The 21,011-nt window shown below is 35.6% G+C and overlaps 3 protein-coding genes across 3 annotated transcripts; 1 reads left to right on the top strand and 2 right to left on the bottom strand.

The window, feature by feature from the left end:
* Positions 1 to 2,764: 2,764 nt before the first annotated feature.
* LOC105162246 (senescence-specific cysteine protease SAG39) lies at positions 2,765 to 3,872 on the bottom strand. The gene is made up of 2 exons (XM_011080240.3): positions 3,437 to 3,872; positions 2,765 to 3,354 (listed from the first exon to the last, which is right to left on the bottom strand). Exons 1-2 carry the CDS (start codon positions 3,870 to 3,872, stop codon positions 2,765 to 2,767), a joined length of 1,026 nt encoding a protein of 341 aa, XP_011078542.1.
* Positions 3,873 to 8,172: 4,300 nt separating this feature from the next.
* LOC148788153 (uncharacterized) lies at positions 8,173 to 10,166 on the top strand. Its single transcript, XM_088880372.1, has 4 exons — positions 8,173 to 8,229; positions 8,943 to 9,197; positions 9,246 to 9,329; positions 9,777 to 10,166. The coding sequence occupies exons 1-4, from the start codon at positions 8,173 to 8,175 to the stop codon at positions 10,164 to 10,166; spliced, it is 786 nt and encodes a 261-aa protein (XP_088736498.1).
* Positions 10,167 to 19,200: 9,034 nt separating this feature from the next.
* On the bottom strand, positions 19,201 to 19,626 carry LOC105162314 (uncharacterized). The gene has a single exon (XM_020694098.1). The coding sequence runs from the start codon at positions 19,624 to 19,626 to the stop codon at positions 19,201 to 19,203; it is 426 nt and encodes a 141-aa protein (XP_020549757.1).
* Between the last annotated feature and the right edge of the window lie 1,385 nt (positions 19,627 to 21,011).

Raw genomic sequence — 21,011 nt, 5'->3', positions numbered from 1 at the left:
TGGGGGAAAGTTGCATAGGGCACAACCCTAGCTTATTCAAAATTGAGGCTATTGGAGGAGCCAGAGGAAACCGAAGCCCTGCATCGAGGTGTTTAATGGAAAAAGCACTGTAACCCTCAGGAGGTCGATGCATGCGATCAAAACTAGCAGGAATGACAATGTCATAACCTGAGGGTATATGGTATTTCTCCCTAATCTTGAGAACTGGGGTCTTAACCTTACTGACCACGGTTTCCTAAGGATTCTTAGCAAGCCTATCTTGGAATTTCGCAAGGGTAGAGGGACCGGCTTGTTCATCGGTGATTTTGGAAATTGGGAATTTTTTGTTCCTTTTTTGGGGAGGTAGAGAACGAACCGTGAGCTGACCCAGACGCTGACCCAGACTCAGACCTAGACGCAGACCCGGACGTAGACCCGGACTCAGAACTAGATGAAGACCCAGACGTAGACTCAGAAGAAGTCGCGGACGACCTAGAACCAGGTCGCGACCTAGAGTTTGAACTAGAGCTGGAAGACATCGTACCTTAGAAAAGCAGGATGGCTCTGGAAGCAGCAGGTCGAACATGATCTCGGGGACAGCAGTGTTGGTCGCAGGGCGTCTGTGTGTGAGGTAGAGGAGAACGTTTGAAAGAGGGAGGTATTTATAAGGCCCAACCTCTGGGGAAACGCGCCGCTTGGTAACCCGCGAGATGGCGACACGTGGACGCACGGACGGCAGAGATGACAGACGCGACCGCAAGACTTCTCCAAAAGTGTATCGCCACTTTTCGATAAGTGCTGGAGTAATGATGTGTGTTAATGAAGAATGCTTGGGAAATGTCAAAAAAACCCTTCATTAAGGGCATTCCCGTCATTTAAGCGAGGATCCGCGTCTTTTCCACCGGTCGGGTCGAACAGACCCGACCCGGATCCATCCGCCTTCGAAGACCCAGACAATGATAGCCGTCCGATCGAGGACGCGAGCCAGCAGGATGAGACCACGTGGCTGGTCAACTCTGATCTGCTGAGTCCTATAAATAGACCCGAAACACCGACATTAAAGGTACCTGTTACGTATTTATTGCGATCGAACTTTGAGATAGAACACTTTTCTCTCGATCAACCTGACTTGAGCATCGGAGGGTCATTGTCGGGGACGTGCCCGACGAGCTCACTTTGCTTGTTTCATTCTCAGGGAACCCAAAATCTGGTTTTGGACGAATTTGTATTCTTACTGGAGATCGAATCTCAAGATCGCATAATTCGACCCGAATCAATCTGAATCCCGCTTTGTTTTTTAGCAGGCTATGGGGTTCTCTGTTATATTGTTAATCGTAGTCATGATTCTGCTTTTCTAGCTCTGATCTTATTGCTTCCATGGGCTTCCACGATATTTACAAGCATCCATATAGAGTTGTTGACTTTACATACACATGTTGATATGAATCTTTCATTGAGAAAGCAAAAAGTGTTTTCTAAGAAAATTAGGTTTGTTAATTCACCTGTATATGGGACAAAACCACTGTTCCATTTTAGTTGTTGTCTTTACAGAAGCAGCCACTGCAATGTTCATTTGACAGACAAATCAAGAGCTCATTTGACCCTCAGCTGTTTAAAACAAAGACAGCATTATACTAATTTTCTTGTACTTGAGCAGCAGTTGTTGCAGGACTGGATTGTTTAATTAATGTGCTAGAATGAAAATTTCAATAAAGCAATATTAGAGTTCAATAAAGAAGGGTTAATTTCACTTAGACCTCCCTTGATAATGTGAAATCACATTTTCTTTCATTGAAATTACACTTAAAAATTTTGATCTCAGAAAATGTTGATATTAGTAAAATAATTACATAATTTTTAATTTTGCCTTTCATATGACATTTTCATATATATATATATATATATATATATATATATTAAGGGATAAATATATTACACATATATATGGAGTGAGATTAAAATTATTTTATTTTATATTTTCATCTAAGTACAAAATTATTAAATGGCAATGTTAAATGAGGGGTAAAATTAATTTTTTTTTTATTTGCTAATATAAGCATTTTCATACAAATTTTAACAAAAAGGATCGGGTGTAACAATGTATTATTTTAACAGGGTGCAAGTGTAATTCTTTAATTTTTTCTTTAAAGAAAAGTATAATTTCATATTTTTAAAAGAGTTAATTATCCCCAACAAAGAATTACTAAAAGTTGACTATTTCTTTTACCTAATTTGTGTTTATTATTAAAAATATTATTTAGATGTGGATATCGATATCTTTTTACAATAACAACAAATCCTTTTAGAATTCACACTTTTATATATAGTATAGATAATGATAATATAATAACACAATAAATGATAGTATAATAGAACATAATACAATAAATCATAATAGATATATGGATATAGAACACAGATAACATCACAAGTGTTGTCTTGTGGGTGCCATGAAATATCTAGATTGCATTCTATTTCAGAAATTTGATTGCATATTCTATTCCATTTAACATATATATGATATGGGTATAAAATTTTTTTTTAGATAAAGTAAATAATATTTATGTACGTGACATGTATATGTAAAATAGAATAGAAAATCCTATTCGTGAAATATGATGCACAAAAAGTAATTAAACTAGAATAATTTGGATATTGAGGCCTTTGTTTGCAAGCAATTCTTGGAACCGAAAAGTAATTTACACGTATGTATACACACACATTCTAAGGACAGGAGTGTCTTAACATGGGAGCTTGTACAACTTCTTCCAAGGTTTCAAGAATTTTAAGCAGTTGGGTAAGAAGCTTGCATGGCAATGCCACAGAGGCCTTCTGCAGCATCAATATCCCTTTGCATTCTAATATATCCATTCTCACCCCAGCTACTTCCCCATGAGTTCTTCACCAGCCAGTACTTGGTTCCATCACTAGTTTTCCCATAGCCAACTGCAGTGACACCATGGTCCAGCTCAGTTCCACACTCTCCTGTGAAAACTCCGCTCGAGTAGAACTGGAAGTCAGATCCACTAGCGTCAATGGCAACGGATACCGGTTGGTTAGCCACAGCTTTCAGCAATGCAGGCTCACTGTTGGCCGGAACATCCTCGTACCCTGTAATCTTGGCTGCATGGGATGATTCCTTCTTACTGTTGCAGGTGCCATCAACTCCCTCGTAAGGGTAGTTGGATTCTGTTGTGATGCCACCGTTACTGATAATGAACTCAAACGCATCATCCATGAGACCACCGTTGCAGCCCTCATCTTCACTTGTGTCGCAATCCACAAGTTCTTGTTCAGATAAAGAAATCAGTTTCCTTGTTGTCAGCTGATTGATTCCTTCAGTGGCTGCAACAGCTGAAAATGCCCAGCAGCATCCTGTTTGGTTGTTTCCGAAGATCAGTCTCTTTTTCTCTAGAAAAAAAAGTGAACTTGAATTGGAATAGCTTCATTCACTTACCACATTGGCCCTGGTCCTTGACACCAGTAACAGCTCCTTTCTGTCTCCAGTCCATGCTGGCTGGAACTGCACTAACATTTGCATACCGGAACGATGAAACCTTAGTCGACTTCATGTAAGATCCCATCTTGTATCCATTTCGCGATGCCACAAATTCCTCGTTTGTCAAATCAGCAAATTTGTTTATGGCAAGCCTGTAAGGACGAGCCGCAGCCTCATTAAATGACCGGATGTACTCCACATTTTCCTTGAATATTCTGAATCTCTTGGACTTCTCAGCTTCATCTTTGTAGACACGTCCAAATTGTGCCATCCATTGCTCATGTTCCTGAACCGTTGCTGCATCAGGCAGTGTACGGGCTGTGCCCTGAGAACTCCACATTTCCAGCACTAGTAATGCAGCAATGACAAGCCTCCAACTTGGGTTCATGGCCATTTTCCGCTAGCTGAGTGCTAGAAGCAGGGTTTCTGATGTGTAAACTAAACTTGACACAAAGGATTGTTGTGCATCATTTTAGAATGAAAGGGGTATTTATAGAGTCGGTCAGTGCGGTCACTGAGAGAGATTGCCATATACCTATATTTCCATTTTGAATCTGGACATAACTAACGTCCATGACTCCCTGGGAAACCCGGCAAGTTATACACCTCGAGACAAATCAGAACTCAGTTTCCTGGACGCTCCACCGTTTACTCCTACCGTTTGTGATGTTGATTGATACATGCTAAGAGACCAATAGTTTGAAGCAGCATAATTCGAAAAGCAACATCTTCGTCTCTTTGTCGGATTTTCTCTGTCTCTTGCAGCAATATCTAAGTTTGTATATTACATCGTCAAGAACAAACGGTGCAAATGCAAGAGATAGCTTTAGAAAAATAATTAACTGAAAATACTTGTCCGCTGAGGAAATTTTGAGATAAAACACGCCAAAACTTGGAATGTAAGAAGACAGTTTGCTCCAAAAGCTAATCAGTTCATCACCCATTCTGAAGACAAATGATGTCTCCAAACTTTTATTTTGTGGACTCATTTTCAATCATCAACCTCATTAAGGAATAACGTAATGAAAGCCAGAAACAAAAAGAAAATTATAATTTTAGTCCTATAACATAAAAAATTTCATACATTGAGAACAAAATTTCATTGACTTGTATGTTCTCATACAATGTACGCGAAAAATTATTGGTTAAAGAAGCGAAACGGCATCAACAAGAGTTAATTGCAACTTCTAAGAATAATTAGCCTCAAGTGTTGAAAAAGATGCATCGCACGTAAATGCTTTTGAATTGAGAATTTAAGCCATCCTGCAGTCATCCAAGGTAGTGTTTCCTGAATAAAACTACTCCCAATATCTGCTCCTTGTTTGGCCCTTCTTGACATTTGAGGTTTCAGGTCTATTAACCAACTCCCATTTTTGCCATTTTCTACTTTAAAAAGGATTCTGCTGCTGAGAAAATAACATAAAACAGATCCACGATTCCAGGACATCAAGTATATTTTGCAATAAAAAATCTTGTTCATTAACATAATTATGACAGTGAGCAGTACAAACCATTTCCGTATATCCAATTTCTCAACAAAGATAAAAACTGTGTACTGTTCACGATCCAATTAGAACGCAGAGCGGCTCACTGGTGCTGAAGATAAAAATCTAAAACCAAAATTCCCTAGTCCAAGTGGCACAACAGCATAATGCGTTTCAGCAAGTTCCAGTTGTGCGTAGGAAAATAATACTAGTTATTTTCCTTCTTAGCTGCTCGTGGCTTAGGCGAACATATTTTCCATCAACAATAAATTTAGAACTTGAGTTTATCTGCAAAACATTTCACGAGATAATAGTCAAGGGGATTAAACAATTAGAGAGTCGCTTGTGTATTTCGGAGGCATAAGAACCTTTACTGACTTCTTTTCTCTGACAAATAAAGAATGCAAATCAAAAGCGCTCACCTTCTGCTCAAGAATTCCGGATACTTGGTTTTTGTCTTCTGTATGGCCAGATTCCTTGAGAGAATTCAGAACAAATTTCCTAAGCTGCCACACAATTACCACGTCCATATCGTTACATAAGCTACTACTTTTTGACTGCAAAGAGTGGTTCATTTTTATAATTAAATAAAAAATATGAATAATTTATATAAATAGATCATAGATTAGGGGTAAAAATGTAATTATTACTATTGATTTTGGGATTCATCTTTAGCAGCCCAAATTAGAAAGGGGAAGAAATAACAACTAGTTATAGTTGATTAGGTGCTACCTCTTTTTTCTCAATAATATAAAACTAATTGGCATCAAATAATGTTACAAGACTAAAAGGATATGCACAAATCAATTTATGAATTTAAATAATGAGTTTATAATTTTTGGAAGAAAAATCCTAATATATATACTATGTTTTTTTATTACATTTGATGCTAATAAAAATGTTGGCGGCGGTAGAATTTTGACGTGGCCTACAAAAGACTTTGAGGTTTTGGTAGTTTTTTGCTTGATTGTTGCGTCTTGAATTTAATGTAGCTTGAAGTTCCTTTTTATAGGCATTAGTCGTCGTTATATACGGTCTTTGTAAGCATATAAAAACAAAGTAAGAGGTTAGACGAAGAGAAAAAAAATTGTCAAAAGAAACAATCATGGTGTGAGGGATGAGAAAGAAAGAAGTCCGAGAGAAGAAAAAAAGTGGAGTAATGTGAGAGGAAAAAAATTAAAAATTTAATTGTGAGTTTATTAAAAACATAAAAAATTGTAAGAAAAAGAACATGGAGAAGTAAGGTGAGATAACTACGTAGATTAGTGGGTTGAGTAAAAAACAAATTGCAATTGTAAGATAATTAGAAATATTAAAATTATTGTTCTGTCCAGTTATATTTTTTGAAGGAAAAAAATAAATTATAGGGTAATTATGAGTATTTCAAAATTGCTAAAAATTATATGCACGAAAACCGCGTGCCACCTTTCTTAGTAGTATAGATGAGTAGGGCTTTTTGATTTGGAGCGCGAAATCTCTGATGGGTTTTGAGGACTATCTGTCCATCGTGATGTGAACTGTATTTAATTTATATGAAATTCAAATTTGGTGTAGACTGTCATTTAGACCTAATTATTATTTAATTTATTTGAATTATTAAATAATAATTTATCTAAAAAATTTAATGCCAATAATTTTAATTATAATATTTGTTATTTTTATATGTATGCACGTTTCAATTATTATATCAATAATATATACATATATTGTGTAATTCAATCATCATAAGTTTGATGCAATATTGCTAATTTAAAAAAAAAAAAACCAATAATTTTCAGCCATGCGTATATACATTCCTCGATACATTTTTCGGAAACCTCTATTTCAAATTGACTTTTCCAGACATAAACCCCTATATTTATGTGTTGGAGGCGAAGAAATATGAGTTATTATTATGATTAATATTTATAGTTAAAAATAAAAAATTATAATAAATATTAATTAATTACGATTGTATAACAAATATTGGTTATTATTTTTAGGATAAATTACATTTTTGGTCCCATAAGTGGACCTATTTTTGATTTTGATCCCACACTCAGGCCAATTCGCACATTGAGTCCCATATGTGGGTTTTTGTTTTCAATTGAGGACCATTGAGGGATTTTCGTCCAATTAATAATGGTAGCTGCTCTCTCCGTTAGTCAATATAATCAAAATAAGGGCAAATTATATTTTTTGTCTAATAAGTGGACCTGTTTTCAATTTTGGTCCCACACATAAATGTGCGAATTGGCATGAGTGTGGGATCAAAATTAGAAAGAGGTCCACTTATGGGTCCAAAAATATAATTAACCCTTATTTTGATTGTATTAACTAACGGAGAGAGCATCTGCCGTTATTAATTGGACGAAAATTCCTCAATAGTCCTCAAATTGAAAAAAAAAATCACATATGGAACTCAATGTGTAAATTAACCTGAATGTGGGATCATGAGACCAAAAATGTTATTTACCCTTATTTTTACAAGTGAGGGCCGAAACATGTATGATGCATCAGTATTACTGTTATTTTGAGGTCATGTTAGGCATCCCTCGTCCGGCCGAATAACTGATATATTATTTTATCTTGAATCATGTGTGAGCCCATTGGGTATTATGTTTCAAAGCCCATAATATAAGTTTGATTTTAGAAATTTAAGTTTTAATATCATAGTGGAATTCCACGTTAGTGGGGAAAATTGCATTTTTAGTTCAACATTATGGGGTTAATATATTTTGTCCATTGCTTTATGTGAAAATAGTCTCAAAATTGAATTTTTTTGATACAATATAGAAGTACAACCCAACTTAAAAAAAAAAAAATGGCAAAATTAGGTGCCCTGTACGAGGCTGTTATTTTTCGATGAAAAGTGGTTATTGGGACTGAATGTGTCCAAAAAAAGTCAAATTTTGGGATTAAAGTTGTAGACCTCCTATTATGTGGGGCAAAAAATGTAAAAATGTAATTTTGTCCTAACATTTTTCGTCCCAAAGGATACTGGAGTCACTAAAATTTTAGCCACTTAGTTCTCATAAAATAATGCTAGGTGCGGGACACGTGATTTTGCCCACTGTTGTTTTTGTGAAAGTTGAGTTGTTGGACTAAATGTTGAATTTTTTTTAATTTTGGGACTGTTTTAGAATTTGCATAAAGCAAAGTATCAAAAGTATAGACTTTTCTGTCCTTTGGGATGAAACAAGTAATTTTCCCAACTTAGTGTGTACTGAAATGTCTTTGAAAGAGAGCAAGCTTTCAGAGATGAAAATAAGAGATAGAACAATTTTCGTAAAAAAAAATTACTTCTCATTCAGAGACGGAATGATTTCCGTTTTAAAACTATAAAATAAAACTACAATAGCATAAAAAAAAAAACAAAGACCTAACTTTAATGTCTTCAATGATATTGCCAACAGTAGAAAGGTCATCCAGCATTGAAAGAAGGTTTTTTGTATAACGTGATGTAATTGGTGTTGAGAAATCTAAAAGGATAAATTTGTCTTCTCATTTTCAGCAGTCATAGTTTTTATCTGACTTTTAGACGCATTTTTGGTAGGTAAACGGTTGTCATTTTGGGTGAATTTTATATGAAATTAAAGCTATATGGTCTAGTTTCACATGGTCCAAGTTTCAAGCGCATTAAAAGTTTCTATAGAAGTTATGACCTTTTTACTATGGACTGCCAAAATAGAAAATGATGTTTAGAATTTTATTTTTGCATTTATTTGTGTACGAAATTTTATGCTTATCGTGGATGTTTAGGCCTATAAAAGGGCTTGTAATTTGATGATTATTCAAATGAATAGAAAGGAATAATTTAGAATACAAAAATCCTAAGTTTTCCTCGTCTTCTCTTTATTCAAAAGTATTATACACTTGAATCCACCATAGCCTCCAAAAAAGTGGTATCTAGAGCCCGTTAAAATGACCACTAAAACTCCATCTATCTCCTCCCAATATCCAACTCTTACTAAAATCAATTATGATCAATGGTCAATTAGAAAGAAGAGATTCTTGGTGTTCATGGCTTGTGGAATATTGCTGAGACCGAGTATGATGAACCCACTGAAAAAGGTGCTCTTTCTGTAGTCAAAGTAGCTACCTTGCAAAAAACTAGTGGAGATGAAAGTGCCCTCAGCATCATCCATCAAGGATTGGATTACGAAATGTTCGAGAAAATCGCCGATGAGTCAAAAGTCAAGGATGCATGGGATATTCTAAAGAATTCCGTAGTAGGAGTTGATAAAGTAAAGAAGGTATGACTCCAAACTCTAAGGGATGAGTTTGAGTCACTTTTGATGAAGGATAATGAATCCATTTCGGATTATTTCACTCGAGTTTTAGTGGTGGTGAACCAAATGAAGCGGCTCGATGAGAAATTGATGGATGTAAGCGTAGTAGAGAAAATTCTATGCTTCTCAATGCAAAATTCAATCATGTGGTGGTAGCTATAGAAGAGGCTAAGGGCATCGAATCCTTGTCTATGATGAGCTAAATGGGTCGTTAGTAGTTCATAAAAAAAGAATAAAAAAAACTCAACAAGTGCCGGTAGAGCAAGTCTTGCAAGAAAGACTTGCATTTTAATCCTAATGGAAATACTTCGGAAAGAGGAGGAAGAAGTTAAGTTCGTGGTAGAGGCCGAGGTCGTGGTCAAGGAAGAGGAGGAGGTCGAGGCAACGGAAAAGGTGAACAAAAATCCACTCCAAGACGGTGCAAATGAAAATTTTAAAAGAGGTCGTGGTCGAGGAAGAAACAACATTTGGTGAAAAAATGATAAAAGTTATGTTGAATGTTATGCATGTGGACAAACCAGACACTATTTATGGGAATATCAGTCTAAAACTTATGCTGAAGAGACAAACATTGCCGAGCGTAAGGAGGATGAAGGTGATCCCCTCTTGCTTTCTCGAAAGGAGGGTACTATGAAAAATGATGTCACATGGTACCTTGACAATAGTACAAGCAACCATATGACCGAAAATAGTAGCAAGTTTGTGCAAATGGACAAAAAAGTAATTGGTGACGTTCGCTTTGGAGATGATACCAAAGTAGAGATCAAGGGAAAAGGAACAATGATTTTGGCCACAAAGAATGGAGATCACAAACTTCTCTATAATGTTTACTACATTCCAAAAACAAAGAATAACATTTTGAGCATCGATCAATTTATGGAGAGTGGACACAAAGTGAAGATGGAGGACAAGTATCTAAGACTTCGGGATTAAGATGATAGGCTTGTCTCAAAAGTTGCCATGACAAATAACTGAATGTTCAAGCTAAATGTGAAGGTGGCCGAAGCAAAGTATCTACAAGTTTGCATCAATGATTCTTAATGGATATGACATATGAGATTTGGGCATCTCAACTTTGAAGGGCTTAAGATGTTATGAGAAAAGAATATGGTGAGAGGAGTTCCCAAAATCAACCACATTAATTAATTGTGTGAGGCATGTCTACTTAAAAAGCAGGCAAGAAAGAGTTTCCCCAAGGAGTCACTTTCCAGAGCAACCAAGCTTTAGAACTTGTGCATACGGATGTATGTGGTCCATTCAATCCACAATCATTCTGTAAGAATTCATTATACTCTTTATCGATGATTTTACAAAAAAGATGTGGATTTATTTTCTGAAATACAAGAGCCAAAGTGTTTGAGACATTTAAAAAGTTCAAAACCCGTGTTGAGAAAGAAAGTGGTTTTGAAATCAAAGCTCTAAGGACCGATAGAGTTGGAGAGTTCACTTCTAATGAATTTAAAGTTTTTTGTGAAACACATGGAACACGACGTCCTATGATTGTCCCAAGAACACCTCAACAAAATAGCATTGTGGAAAGAAAGAATAGAACAATTCTAAACATGTTAAGGACAATGTTCAAAAGTAAGGCGATGCCATGAGAGTTTTGGGCCAAAACAGTTGCATGTGCCATTTATCTCTCAAACTGATCACCACCAATGAGTTTGGAGAAGATAACTCTGAAGAAGCATGGAGCGGATGGAAGCCAAGTGTGAAGCACTTAAGAGTTTTTGGCTCTCTTTGTTATGTTCATGTGTCGGAACAACAAAGAACAAAGTTTGATAACCAGACTAAGAAGATGATGTTTCTTGTCTATGATGAGAATTCTAAGGAGTACAAATGTTTTGATCCCATTAATAAGAAAGTTGTGATTAGTAGAGACTTGGAGTTCGAGGAAGACACCTCATGGAATTGGAACATCCAATGAGGAGAAACGTATCATTTTCTTCCACATCTAGAAGAAGAAGAGAATGAGAAGCAAGAAGTCGAAGGTGATAAATTCAACCCCTTTTACACCAAGCTCAAGTGATCAACCTCAAATATATAGAATATTAAATAGATATTATTCCTCCGTTGGAGGAGACAACTATTTAGCCTCTCATATTGTAGAGGACTTTACTCGTTGGGGAAACCCCCATAAACTGAAAAAAAATACTACAAATGATTGAAAAGACTCAGAATTCTAATGCTTTAAAAAGAGAAGTTTTCTGATGATCCCTTCTGCTTCATTGCACTTTATTTATAGTTGTCCGCGGACTGCAACTTCGGACTCCAAATTTATTTTTTGATGACGTCATTGCATTCATCATCATCTTCTTCTGGCGTGAGAAGTTTTGGATCAATCCTCTTGGGACCGCTGTAACACTTGTCAAGAATTTCCATAAGAAATTCTCTTCTCTGTATTTCCAAAATTTGGAAATATTCCATGTTATCATTGTAACTTGAACTTTCATTCGATTCCATTTTCTTTCAAAGAGTCTCCTCCATTAATGGATTAATAATATCAAAATATAATATAATTATATATTTCTTCATTGAACCTAAACTCTGATACCATTTTGGCGAGCATGGATGAAAAATTAGAATTTTAGTGTAAATGGACTAAAACAGCTCTTTTTAAAATATGCACAAGGGTAAAAATGTCCAAAAATCGATCTGTGGTCCTAATTTAAGCGATTCTGCAAGTTACTGGACCTAATTGAAAATGCGTAAACATAATGGACTAAAATTGAACGCAGGAAAATTTATTGGACCAAAATAATCTTTGTCCCTATTATTTAATTTCAGGCTAAATTGCATTTACTGCCCTATATATTAGGAGGGGTAGTATTTCAGGGACTGTAGTTAAGGGTGTAGCAAATAGCATCCCAGAATTAAATTTTTTTTGGCTATTGAAGGACTCCGGCAACCGAATTTTTCAAATGCACCCAAAAATTCTTACCTGGACACAAATTAGAGTTCGAATTTGGGGCTTTTGCTGATGTGGCGGGGGGTAATAAATTATTGCCAACTAAGCTAAAAAGCACATAAGAAAATGAAAACAAAAAATAAAACCCAAAATAAAAGAAGAAATCTTCTCCCGCTGAAATCGACCGAAGTATTCTTCTCTCAGACAAAAATCCCTAACCCCCAACACTCCCCATCCCATCCCATCCCATCCCTGAAGCTGAAGAAGACGACCGAGCCCAACCCGCCACCATTTCCCCTGCTCCGAGCCCGACAGAGCGAAGATTGCGTGATGTCTTCCATGCCCAAGTGGACACAATGTTATTGTGGTAAGCCAGCTTACATTCGCACATCTTGGACTGACCAAAATTCAGGTAGACGATTCCATTCATGCTATGACTACAAGGTATGTAGAGAGCAGTTCATTTTTTCTTTCTATTTTTCCATTTTTCATACTCTCAAAAAAAGTTTTTTTTTGGTGAGAAATGTAGAATAATGGGTGTAGATTCTTCCAGTGGGAAGATCCTCCAATGTGCTCAAGAGCAAGGTCTGTAATTCCTGGGTTGGTGAGGAAGATGAATCAGCTAGAATTGGAGAAGACAAAGATGGAAAAGAAGATGAAATTTTACTTCAAGTTGCTTGTCTTGTCATGGTTTTTTTTTTATTTGTGTTTGGATGCTAGGAAGTCGTGCATAAATGGAGTAATTTGTGTAAGGATTATGTAATTGATGGTGTTTTGCTATGTAATAGATGGAGTTTTGTTGTGATGGTGTTGTTTTGCTATGTAAAATTTAGATTAGTAAGCATCATGAACTTTATTTTTATGGATTAGTAAGCATTTGATTGTTTATATGTTTAAATTGTCTTAAGTTATAACCTGTGAATATGTGAATAAGCTATAAACATTAAGTAATAGATTATACTAAAAACAACAGTAAAGACATAAAAAGAGTAAAGATGATTATATTAACTTGATCACCTCAAAACATGATGTTTGAATTAGTTTGCCAAACAATGGCAATCTAAAGGGCTCACAAAAAGTATAAAATCCTGCCAAAACATCATGCCAAAATGCTAAACAAGTCAAAATCAGAAAACAATCCAAAATGCCAAAAATACAAGTCAAGTCTATGTTTCTTATGTGTTGTTGCTACTGCTTCTAGGAGGCCCTTTTGAGCTTAATCTCTGCAAGTTTGACAATGTGATGAATTTCTTTCCCCCTTGCATTATAACTGGAAAATGTTCTTGGACTGGATGCTGTGTGACACTGTATTGACTACCAAGCATAGGAGGTGGGGCTCTAATATTTACCCTTGATGTTGCACTCCTGGGATGTCCAACACTCTGCAGTTGAGTGTACATTGAAGGTCCCTTAGTGTACTGGGGAGAGTTGGAAACTAGATTGGGCACTTGGAGTGTAGTAAAGATCTCATTCTCATTTTCTGCAGATTGTGAGGTGACTAGGCTCTGCATGAAAAGGGAAAAGTGTGAAATAAATTGTGAAAGAAAGCTGCAAAAAGATGTAAAGTAATACTTACAGTTATTGGGGGTAGAATAATTTCTGCCTCATTGTCCACTTGCATCATTTCTGCCTCATTTGTCACCTTCTTTTTTCCTTTGCCTTTCCCTAAGAAACATCGAAATAAACTATGACAAGACAACTAGAAAACATACAAAATCTTAAGAAAAAGACAACTATAAAAATACTTACAGTAATTGGGGCTAAAATAATTGGAGCCTCATTTGTGACCTTATTTTTTCCTTTGTCTACCACCTGCAAATAATATCAGAAGAAGCTATCAGAACTAGCAAAATAAAACTGAAGCAAAAAAAAAAAAATTCATAAAATTGGGAACAAACCCTTTATTTTGAGATTGCTGTATTGAAATTCTCCCTCTCTTCCTTACATTTAGCTTTGTTGGTAAAGCTTCATCAGCTGCCAATACATCAAAAGCTGTTTTTTCAACTGTCAAGTCTGTAATTTCTTCATACCACTGAGATAGATCTTTATTTGGGCATGTCCTTGCATTATGCTTCTCCTAGCCACACTTAGAACATTTGACTGTTGTCTTTTCAGCTTCATCCTATTACCTTTCTTCCCTATTTTCTTCTTTGTCATAGGCTCATCTAAATCTCTTCTACATGCACTGGAAGGTCTTCCACTCCTTCTGCCAAACCTTGGTGGCAATGGAGGTATGAAGCATGTCTCATTCCACTGATTCTTACCACTTATTGGCATTATTGCTCTAGCATATATCCTCTTGTAAGCAATTATAGAATAATAGTCATCAATGTAATCCTCAGGATCATCTTTCTGATTTAAGATTGCTGAGATGGCATGCTTACAAGGAATCCCACTGAGTTCCACTTCCTACAACTGCAAGTATGGTTTGACAAGTCCACTGCATACTGACCACCATCAAAGCATGATATCTGATAATGAAAATTATCAGCTTTGATGGGAATACAGTCACCAACTTTTTCTATATGTTTGTCAAGTATTTTTCTTATTCTTGGATAGATTCTGTCTTTCCATTTTGCTTCAGCCATGTCCCTATTTTCCTGCAATCTCTTCATCAAAAATTCCCTTCTTCACTCTAACATAGTCAGTATTGGCTTCTCTCTAGCATCCAATATCATCATATTGAAGGTCTCACAACAATTGCTCAACAACATATCACACTTTACATTTGGACTAAAGTGTGACCTACTCCACTGTTCAGGAGGTTTATCAGAAAACCAATCAAAAGCAGTTTGATCAAGCACTTGGATATCCCTCATTCTAGCTTTAAACTCACCTATGGTACATGCCTTTGCAGCTCTCCATAAGCCATGCTTGAATGCCAACCCTCTAAAACCTGCATTTTTGAAGTTACTATGCATATGCCTTACACAGAACCTATGAGGTGCAGCAGGTAACACTTCTTGAAAAGCTTGAATTAATCCTTTTTGTTTGTCAGACATAAAGACATATTCACTCTGATTTTCAATAGCCAAATCAGTTTTCAACAAAATCAAGAACCACTCCCAAGTTTCCCTTGATTCTGTGTTTATAACAACATATGCAATTGGATAAAGATTGTTGTTTTGGGTCCACCCCTACTGCAGTTAAAAGAATTCCCCCATGAGGCCCCTTTAAGTGGCACCCATCAACACCAATTATCTTTCTGCACCCCTCTTTGAAACCAATTTTCATTGCTGAAAAACAATCATAAAACTTACTGAATCTGTTTTCCCCTCCCACATCTTCAGTCCCCACAATGATAGTGCTACCTGGATTGGTTCTTCTAATCTCATTTGCATAATCCCAAAGTCTTGTGTATTGGTACTCAGGACTGCCCTCAAGTTTTTTCAATGCTTTCCTTTTGGCCTATATGCTTGATCTTTGGAGATATGACATCTAATCTCATTTATAGCATCCACTCTAAACCCCTTCATAGACCTCTTGGGATCAGATTTGAATTTATCAAGATATTTATCACAGAGCCAACTAGACTTTATATTTTTTAGATTGAAAGTCTTGGCACACTTGTGTTTAGGTTGTAATCGCTAATCTGAAAAGTGCATTCATCTTTTACTTTACGAGCATGTAACCTCTAATCACAATTTGTATCACCACATTTAGCATAGTATCTGCTTGGGTCACTTTTTTGTGCAAATTATATGTCTTCTTGTCTTAATTGCATGAAACTGAATAGCATTTCTAAGCTCACCCTTTGTGCTAAACATCATCCCCAATGTAAATGTTGGATCAAATTTTTCAGCAAGATTAAAAATAGGGTAGCTAGATTCACTTTGCTCATCATCACTGACTTTATTTTTATTTAGATCAATCTCATCACCCATAATATATGTTTCACCATCATCACTAGACCCACTTAGACCATCAGAGTTGTTTTCATCATCAACTTCTAAATCTGATGTTATTTTATCATCCACATAATCATCAAATAATATGTCATCATCATCTACCTCTGTTGATAAATCATAATCAGAATCAAACAAGTCTGCATCCTCATCTTCATCATTAACATCATCTTTTCTACCCCCCTCCTCATCTACATGAACAGCCTCCTCCCTTCTACCCCTCTCACTATCCTCATCTACATCAACACCAACCCCGAAGTCACCAAACATCTCAACATATACAGGGACATCCCTAGCATGCCTGTACTCCCTCCCCAACTCTAAACACTGCGAATCTGTAGTTAGGAGCTGAAAACCAATTTTTACTTTCTTATAGTATCTCTTATCACCAACCAACCCTAATTTATCACAGAACAAATTAAGGTTTGCAAAACATAGGTGACTTGAGTCTACATAGTCAAACTTAGCAATCTCGCCACCAATATAATAAGGAATAGTACAATTACATGGGCCAAATTTTCCCCCATAATAATATGTGACAGTAGTTGAACTACTGTCAAGATCTGTAAATTAAAAAGCACAAAAAAAATAATACTAAATTAGAAATATCACCATCACCAACAGACTAAGCAAAAAACAAATAAAAATATAATACGGTTCATTGATGAATAGCAACAAAAAACAAACAAAACAATCCCTACTTACAGATTTAATAAATTCATAGTCACTGACTCACCAAAAATAGCAGCAACTACATTTACAGTTACTATTCTCCTTATTCACACAAGTGGCTAAAGCATTAATAAAAGTTGAAGAATGAATACCATTTCACAACTAAACATACTAAAAATAGAAACAACAAAAAAAAATTAATTTTTTCATGCCCCACATGCTGATACAGAAAGATACAGAAATATAATATGAATATTCATAACATCCCCCCACATATTTTCCCTCGAACAATTAAAATGAAAACGCAGTGGCAGACAAAGAGGGACCACAAAATGCGTATTAAAATGAAAACGCAGTGGGAGATAAAGAGGGGCAATGGGGGACCACAGACAAGAAGAAGGAAACTTACGGTATAGAGGAGGTGGGAGGTTTAGGTGACGTTTACTCCGTATAACCACCATTTTCTTGCCTTTGGTGCTCTCTATTCGTCGTTTAGTGGCTTAATCGTCTTCTTCAGGTCAAAGATTAGGGCTGGGGATTATTGGGGATTAGGGTTCTTTGTCTGTCGATTTGGGAGAGAAAGTAACGTACGCGTTTCAGTCTTTTGCCGTTTTGTTTTGTTTTTGTTTTTTTTTCTTTTTGTTTTATGTTCTTTTCCACGTCAATGGCAAAATTGGCAATTATATCTACACCACAGCCACGTCAGCAGCTTATATAGCAATAATTTATTACCCCCCGCCACATCAGCAAAAGCCCCAAATTCGAACTCTAATTTCTGTACAGGTAAGCATTTTCCGGTGCATTTGAAAAATCCGGTTGCCGGAGTCCTTCGATAGCCAAAAAAAATTTAATTTTGGGATGCTATTTGCTACACCCTTAACTACAGTCCCTGAAATGCTACCCCCAATATACGGGGCAGTAAATGCAATTTAGCCTTTAATTTCATGAGTATTGAAAGTTAATGTTTCCTACTGAAGATATTCGATCTATAATTTCGACCCTCTTTCTGATTCAACTCACAACTCTTTGCATTCTTGATGTCTCGACAGGTCTTAGAAAGGGAGCTTGAAATTTATGAATCTTTGAGCCGAAAAAGTTGTGGAAGAATTCTTGTGCAACTTTGGGTATTTATTGATTGTAAAGCAAGTTGGAGAATAGAGGAAAAAACCCATAAATAGTAATATCCTAGTGTTTAAGTATTGAGTGTAAGATGAATATAGTATTTCAAGCATTTCTATGCTTGTAATTGGGTATAGTACTTGTGAACATGAATATTTTTATTTTTTATTGTTAGACAGTGATAGTTGCATTTGTAATAAGCCATGGTATCTTATTTTCTCCGGATACCTTAGTCTCATTCTGCTCCAACTTTATCGAATATATATATATATATATATATATATAAGTAGGGGTTGAATTGCAGATGAAATTTTGTCTTCAGCTACAAATTAGAAATTGATTTAGAGATGGAATCAGCGACAATGCCGAATACGGAAAATATGAATAGGAAACAACATTGGATAATGTTGACAATGGATTTTGAGACGGAATTCAAGATGGATGTTTGAATTTTCACAAATTAGAAACAGAATTAAAGACGATTTGATTTAAAGGTGGATCTTGTCTAAATTTGTTTGGAAACTGAGACATATTTTAAGATGGATTACATTCTGTCTTAAAGTTCAGAGAGGATTGGTACTGAATCGGAAATTGGACTTTCAGCAATAATTTTTAAATCGAAATTATCAGAGATGGATTATAGGCTTCAGAGAAGGAAAACTTCATATTTCGTATTTTCTTGTAGAGAGAAGCAAATTAGTATAATAATATTATAGGGACAAAAGATACATTCTAGTCCTGTAATTGTGGTGGGTGGCGTTTTTTGTCTACTCTAATTTTAATTTTACAATTAAAGACAACAATTTTTAAAAAGTAACACATTTAATCCACTTTGTGTCTGAAAATACCAATTTTATCAGAAAATGTACATACTTAGCACGTGACAACCCATATTATCGGGAAAATTGATATTACCAAAAGAAATTAGATCATACTAATTATTTTAATTATTATCCTCAATTACAAAATTAAAATCAAACTAAGCAAAAGTGCCAACCCAAAATTATAACAAGAAAATTGCATTTTACCCTAATATTGTGCATGTGTCTACATCTTTGAGTACTTGAGAAACCACAGATCTCCGATTTCTTCTCATATCTTTATTTTTCTACTCAAAATATCAAGAAATTTATTATTTAAAAAAAAAAAAAAAGCAAATTGCATACCTTTGCACGAATAGTTTGAGAACTTAACCTCAAATCTTCAGGGGTTTCATGACACAATAATTGAATTTTTGAGAAAAAACGTCTCTAGTATACCAAAATACTGAAAATTCATTTTCCATTACCAGATAAATCCTTCAGCGAGCCATCTCAATCCATGTTTGCTACCACAATAATTCAAGATTATCCACACATCAAAACTAGTCTGAATCATCGTCAGCATCTGCTTCCTCAGTCGGGTCGCTACCTGCACCATCAATACTGGTGCATGGCGGAGGTGGCGCCTGTGACAAACCTTGTTTACCCGTGCAATAACTCTCTAACGACGGGAGAAAGGCCAAGTTCAAGTGAAACACCTTCGGCCAACAACTCTCGTCAATTTGCAAAAAGGCCTTGCAACAGGCAGGATCAAGCAGTCGGGCTTGAAGACTGAGAGCAGAGTATATGACTTCATGAAGGCATCCAGGCACGCCCAAGATGACGTTGAGGCATTGGTTCACATTCACGACGCCTAAGCCTCCTCCCGAAAACCCTAAGTTGCCGAGTAAATGTGCGAGGCCTGGCGTAGCGAGGATGGAAGTGCATGCAATGAAGGCAACTGCATGAATGAGGCTAGGTTTGGACATTTTCTTCGCTGGAAATTGCATGTAGAAGTCATGTGGATGGCTTTTATAACTAGGGATGTATGAGTTTGAAACTGTAGCATTGCTTGAATATGTTTTTCTTTTTACAAGTGGACGTATCGTGTTGCAAGAATTTTAATGTTGTCTTAAGTCTATTTAAGTTGGCAATTAATACTCATTTTAAAGGAGAAAATTTAATTAGAGTTAAAGTTTTGCATTAATATGATCAAATTGTCCCATAAGTATCCACAGCTCTATTTGTTTTTTATTCATTTTTGCTCTCTCATTTTTTGACAATTCCAATTAATTGTGTGTACCTATTGATAGGATAGCAATGGGTTCGAGTTGTGAATCTAAAATAAAAACAAGAATTCAGATTATAAAGTATAATCATAATACTCATGAATATATATATTAAATTGAAATGAATTATATATATAGAGAGAGTATTCATTAAGTAATTATTGTACTTTAATTTACGCAAAATTAAGTGAAACAACGTTTGAGATTATAATTTTTTTAAAATATTATAGATGCATATGCATAAACGTTGGAATAATTAATTCTTTGTTACTATGTCGTCTTTTCAACATACTATCAACTTTTGATGATATATATACATATGTATATGTATATACATTTGAAATAAGCACTTCTTAATAGTTTTAAAATTATAAAACGCATCTACTGATTTTCATAGCTGTATTAACTGACTGAGTAAAATTTATTTTGGTTTCGGAGTTTTTTCAATAATGTAATTTTGGTATTTGAGTAATTACAAACAACTCATTTAGATAAATGTAAGAATAGTAACTACAAATCCATAGAGGAGGCAACATACGACTCCATATATAGAAAAGGCTCTGTAGAAAATTACTACAATTGACATCTCATGTGAGCTAGAATACGAGCATTTAATATCGAAAAATAACTATGAGCAACTGAATTGGGTTAAAAGAATGGTGTTTGATGCAGCTAGACCTGTATTTCCTCTATCATATATTGGTCATGGATATCATAATTATGGGGATAGATTCAACGAAATGACACCTATTAGTCATCAGTCACATGAGAACGAGGCTGATGTGAGTTCTAACGACAAGGTAAAGCACAACACTGATAATTTTTTTGATGTTGTAAGCACTACAGATCAGCCATTGTACAGTGGAGCGAGAGCCACTCTCAGTGATCTACAGTGGCCAAGTTAGTAAACATCAAATCTAAAAACAACCTACCACAGAGTTGAGTCAAGGTGGACTTAGGCAATGTTTTAGGATGATGAGGTTAAATCTATTCCAATAGTTACTGCGGAAAATAAAATTCCACCTCTATATGACAAACGGTACAGCCTATAATGAAGAATTTGCTAATGAAGAAGAAGAAGAAGA

The sequence above is a fragment of the Sesamum indicum genome, linkage group LG5, assembly GCF_026168435.1.
Source record: "Sesamum indicum cultivar Baizhima isolate 11 linkage group LG5, ASM2616843v1, whole genome shotgun sequence".
NCBI classification, from domain to species: Eukaryota; Viridiplantae; Streptophyta; class Magnoliopsida; order Lamiales; family Pedaliaceae; genus Sesamum; species Sesamum indicum.
The sequence above is the reverse complement of the archived record's forward strand: the minus strand, read 5'-3'. Positions and strand labels throughout refer to the sequence as shown.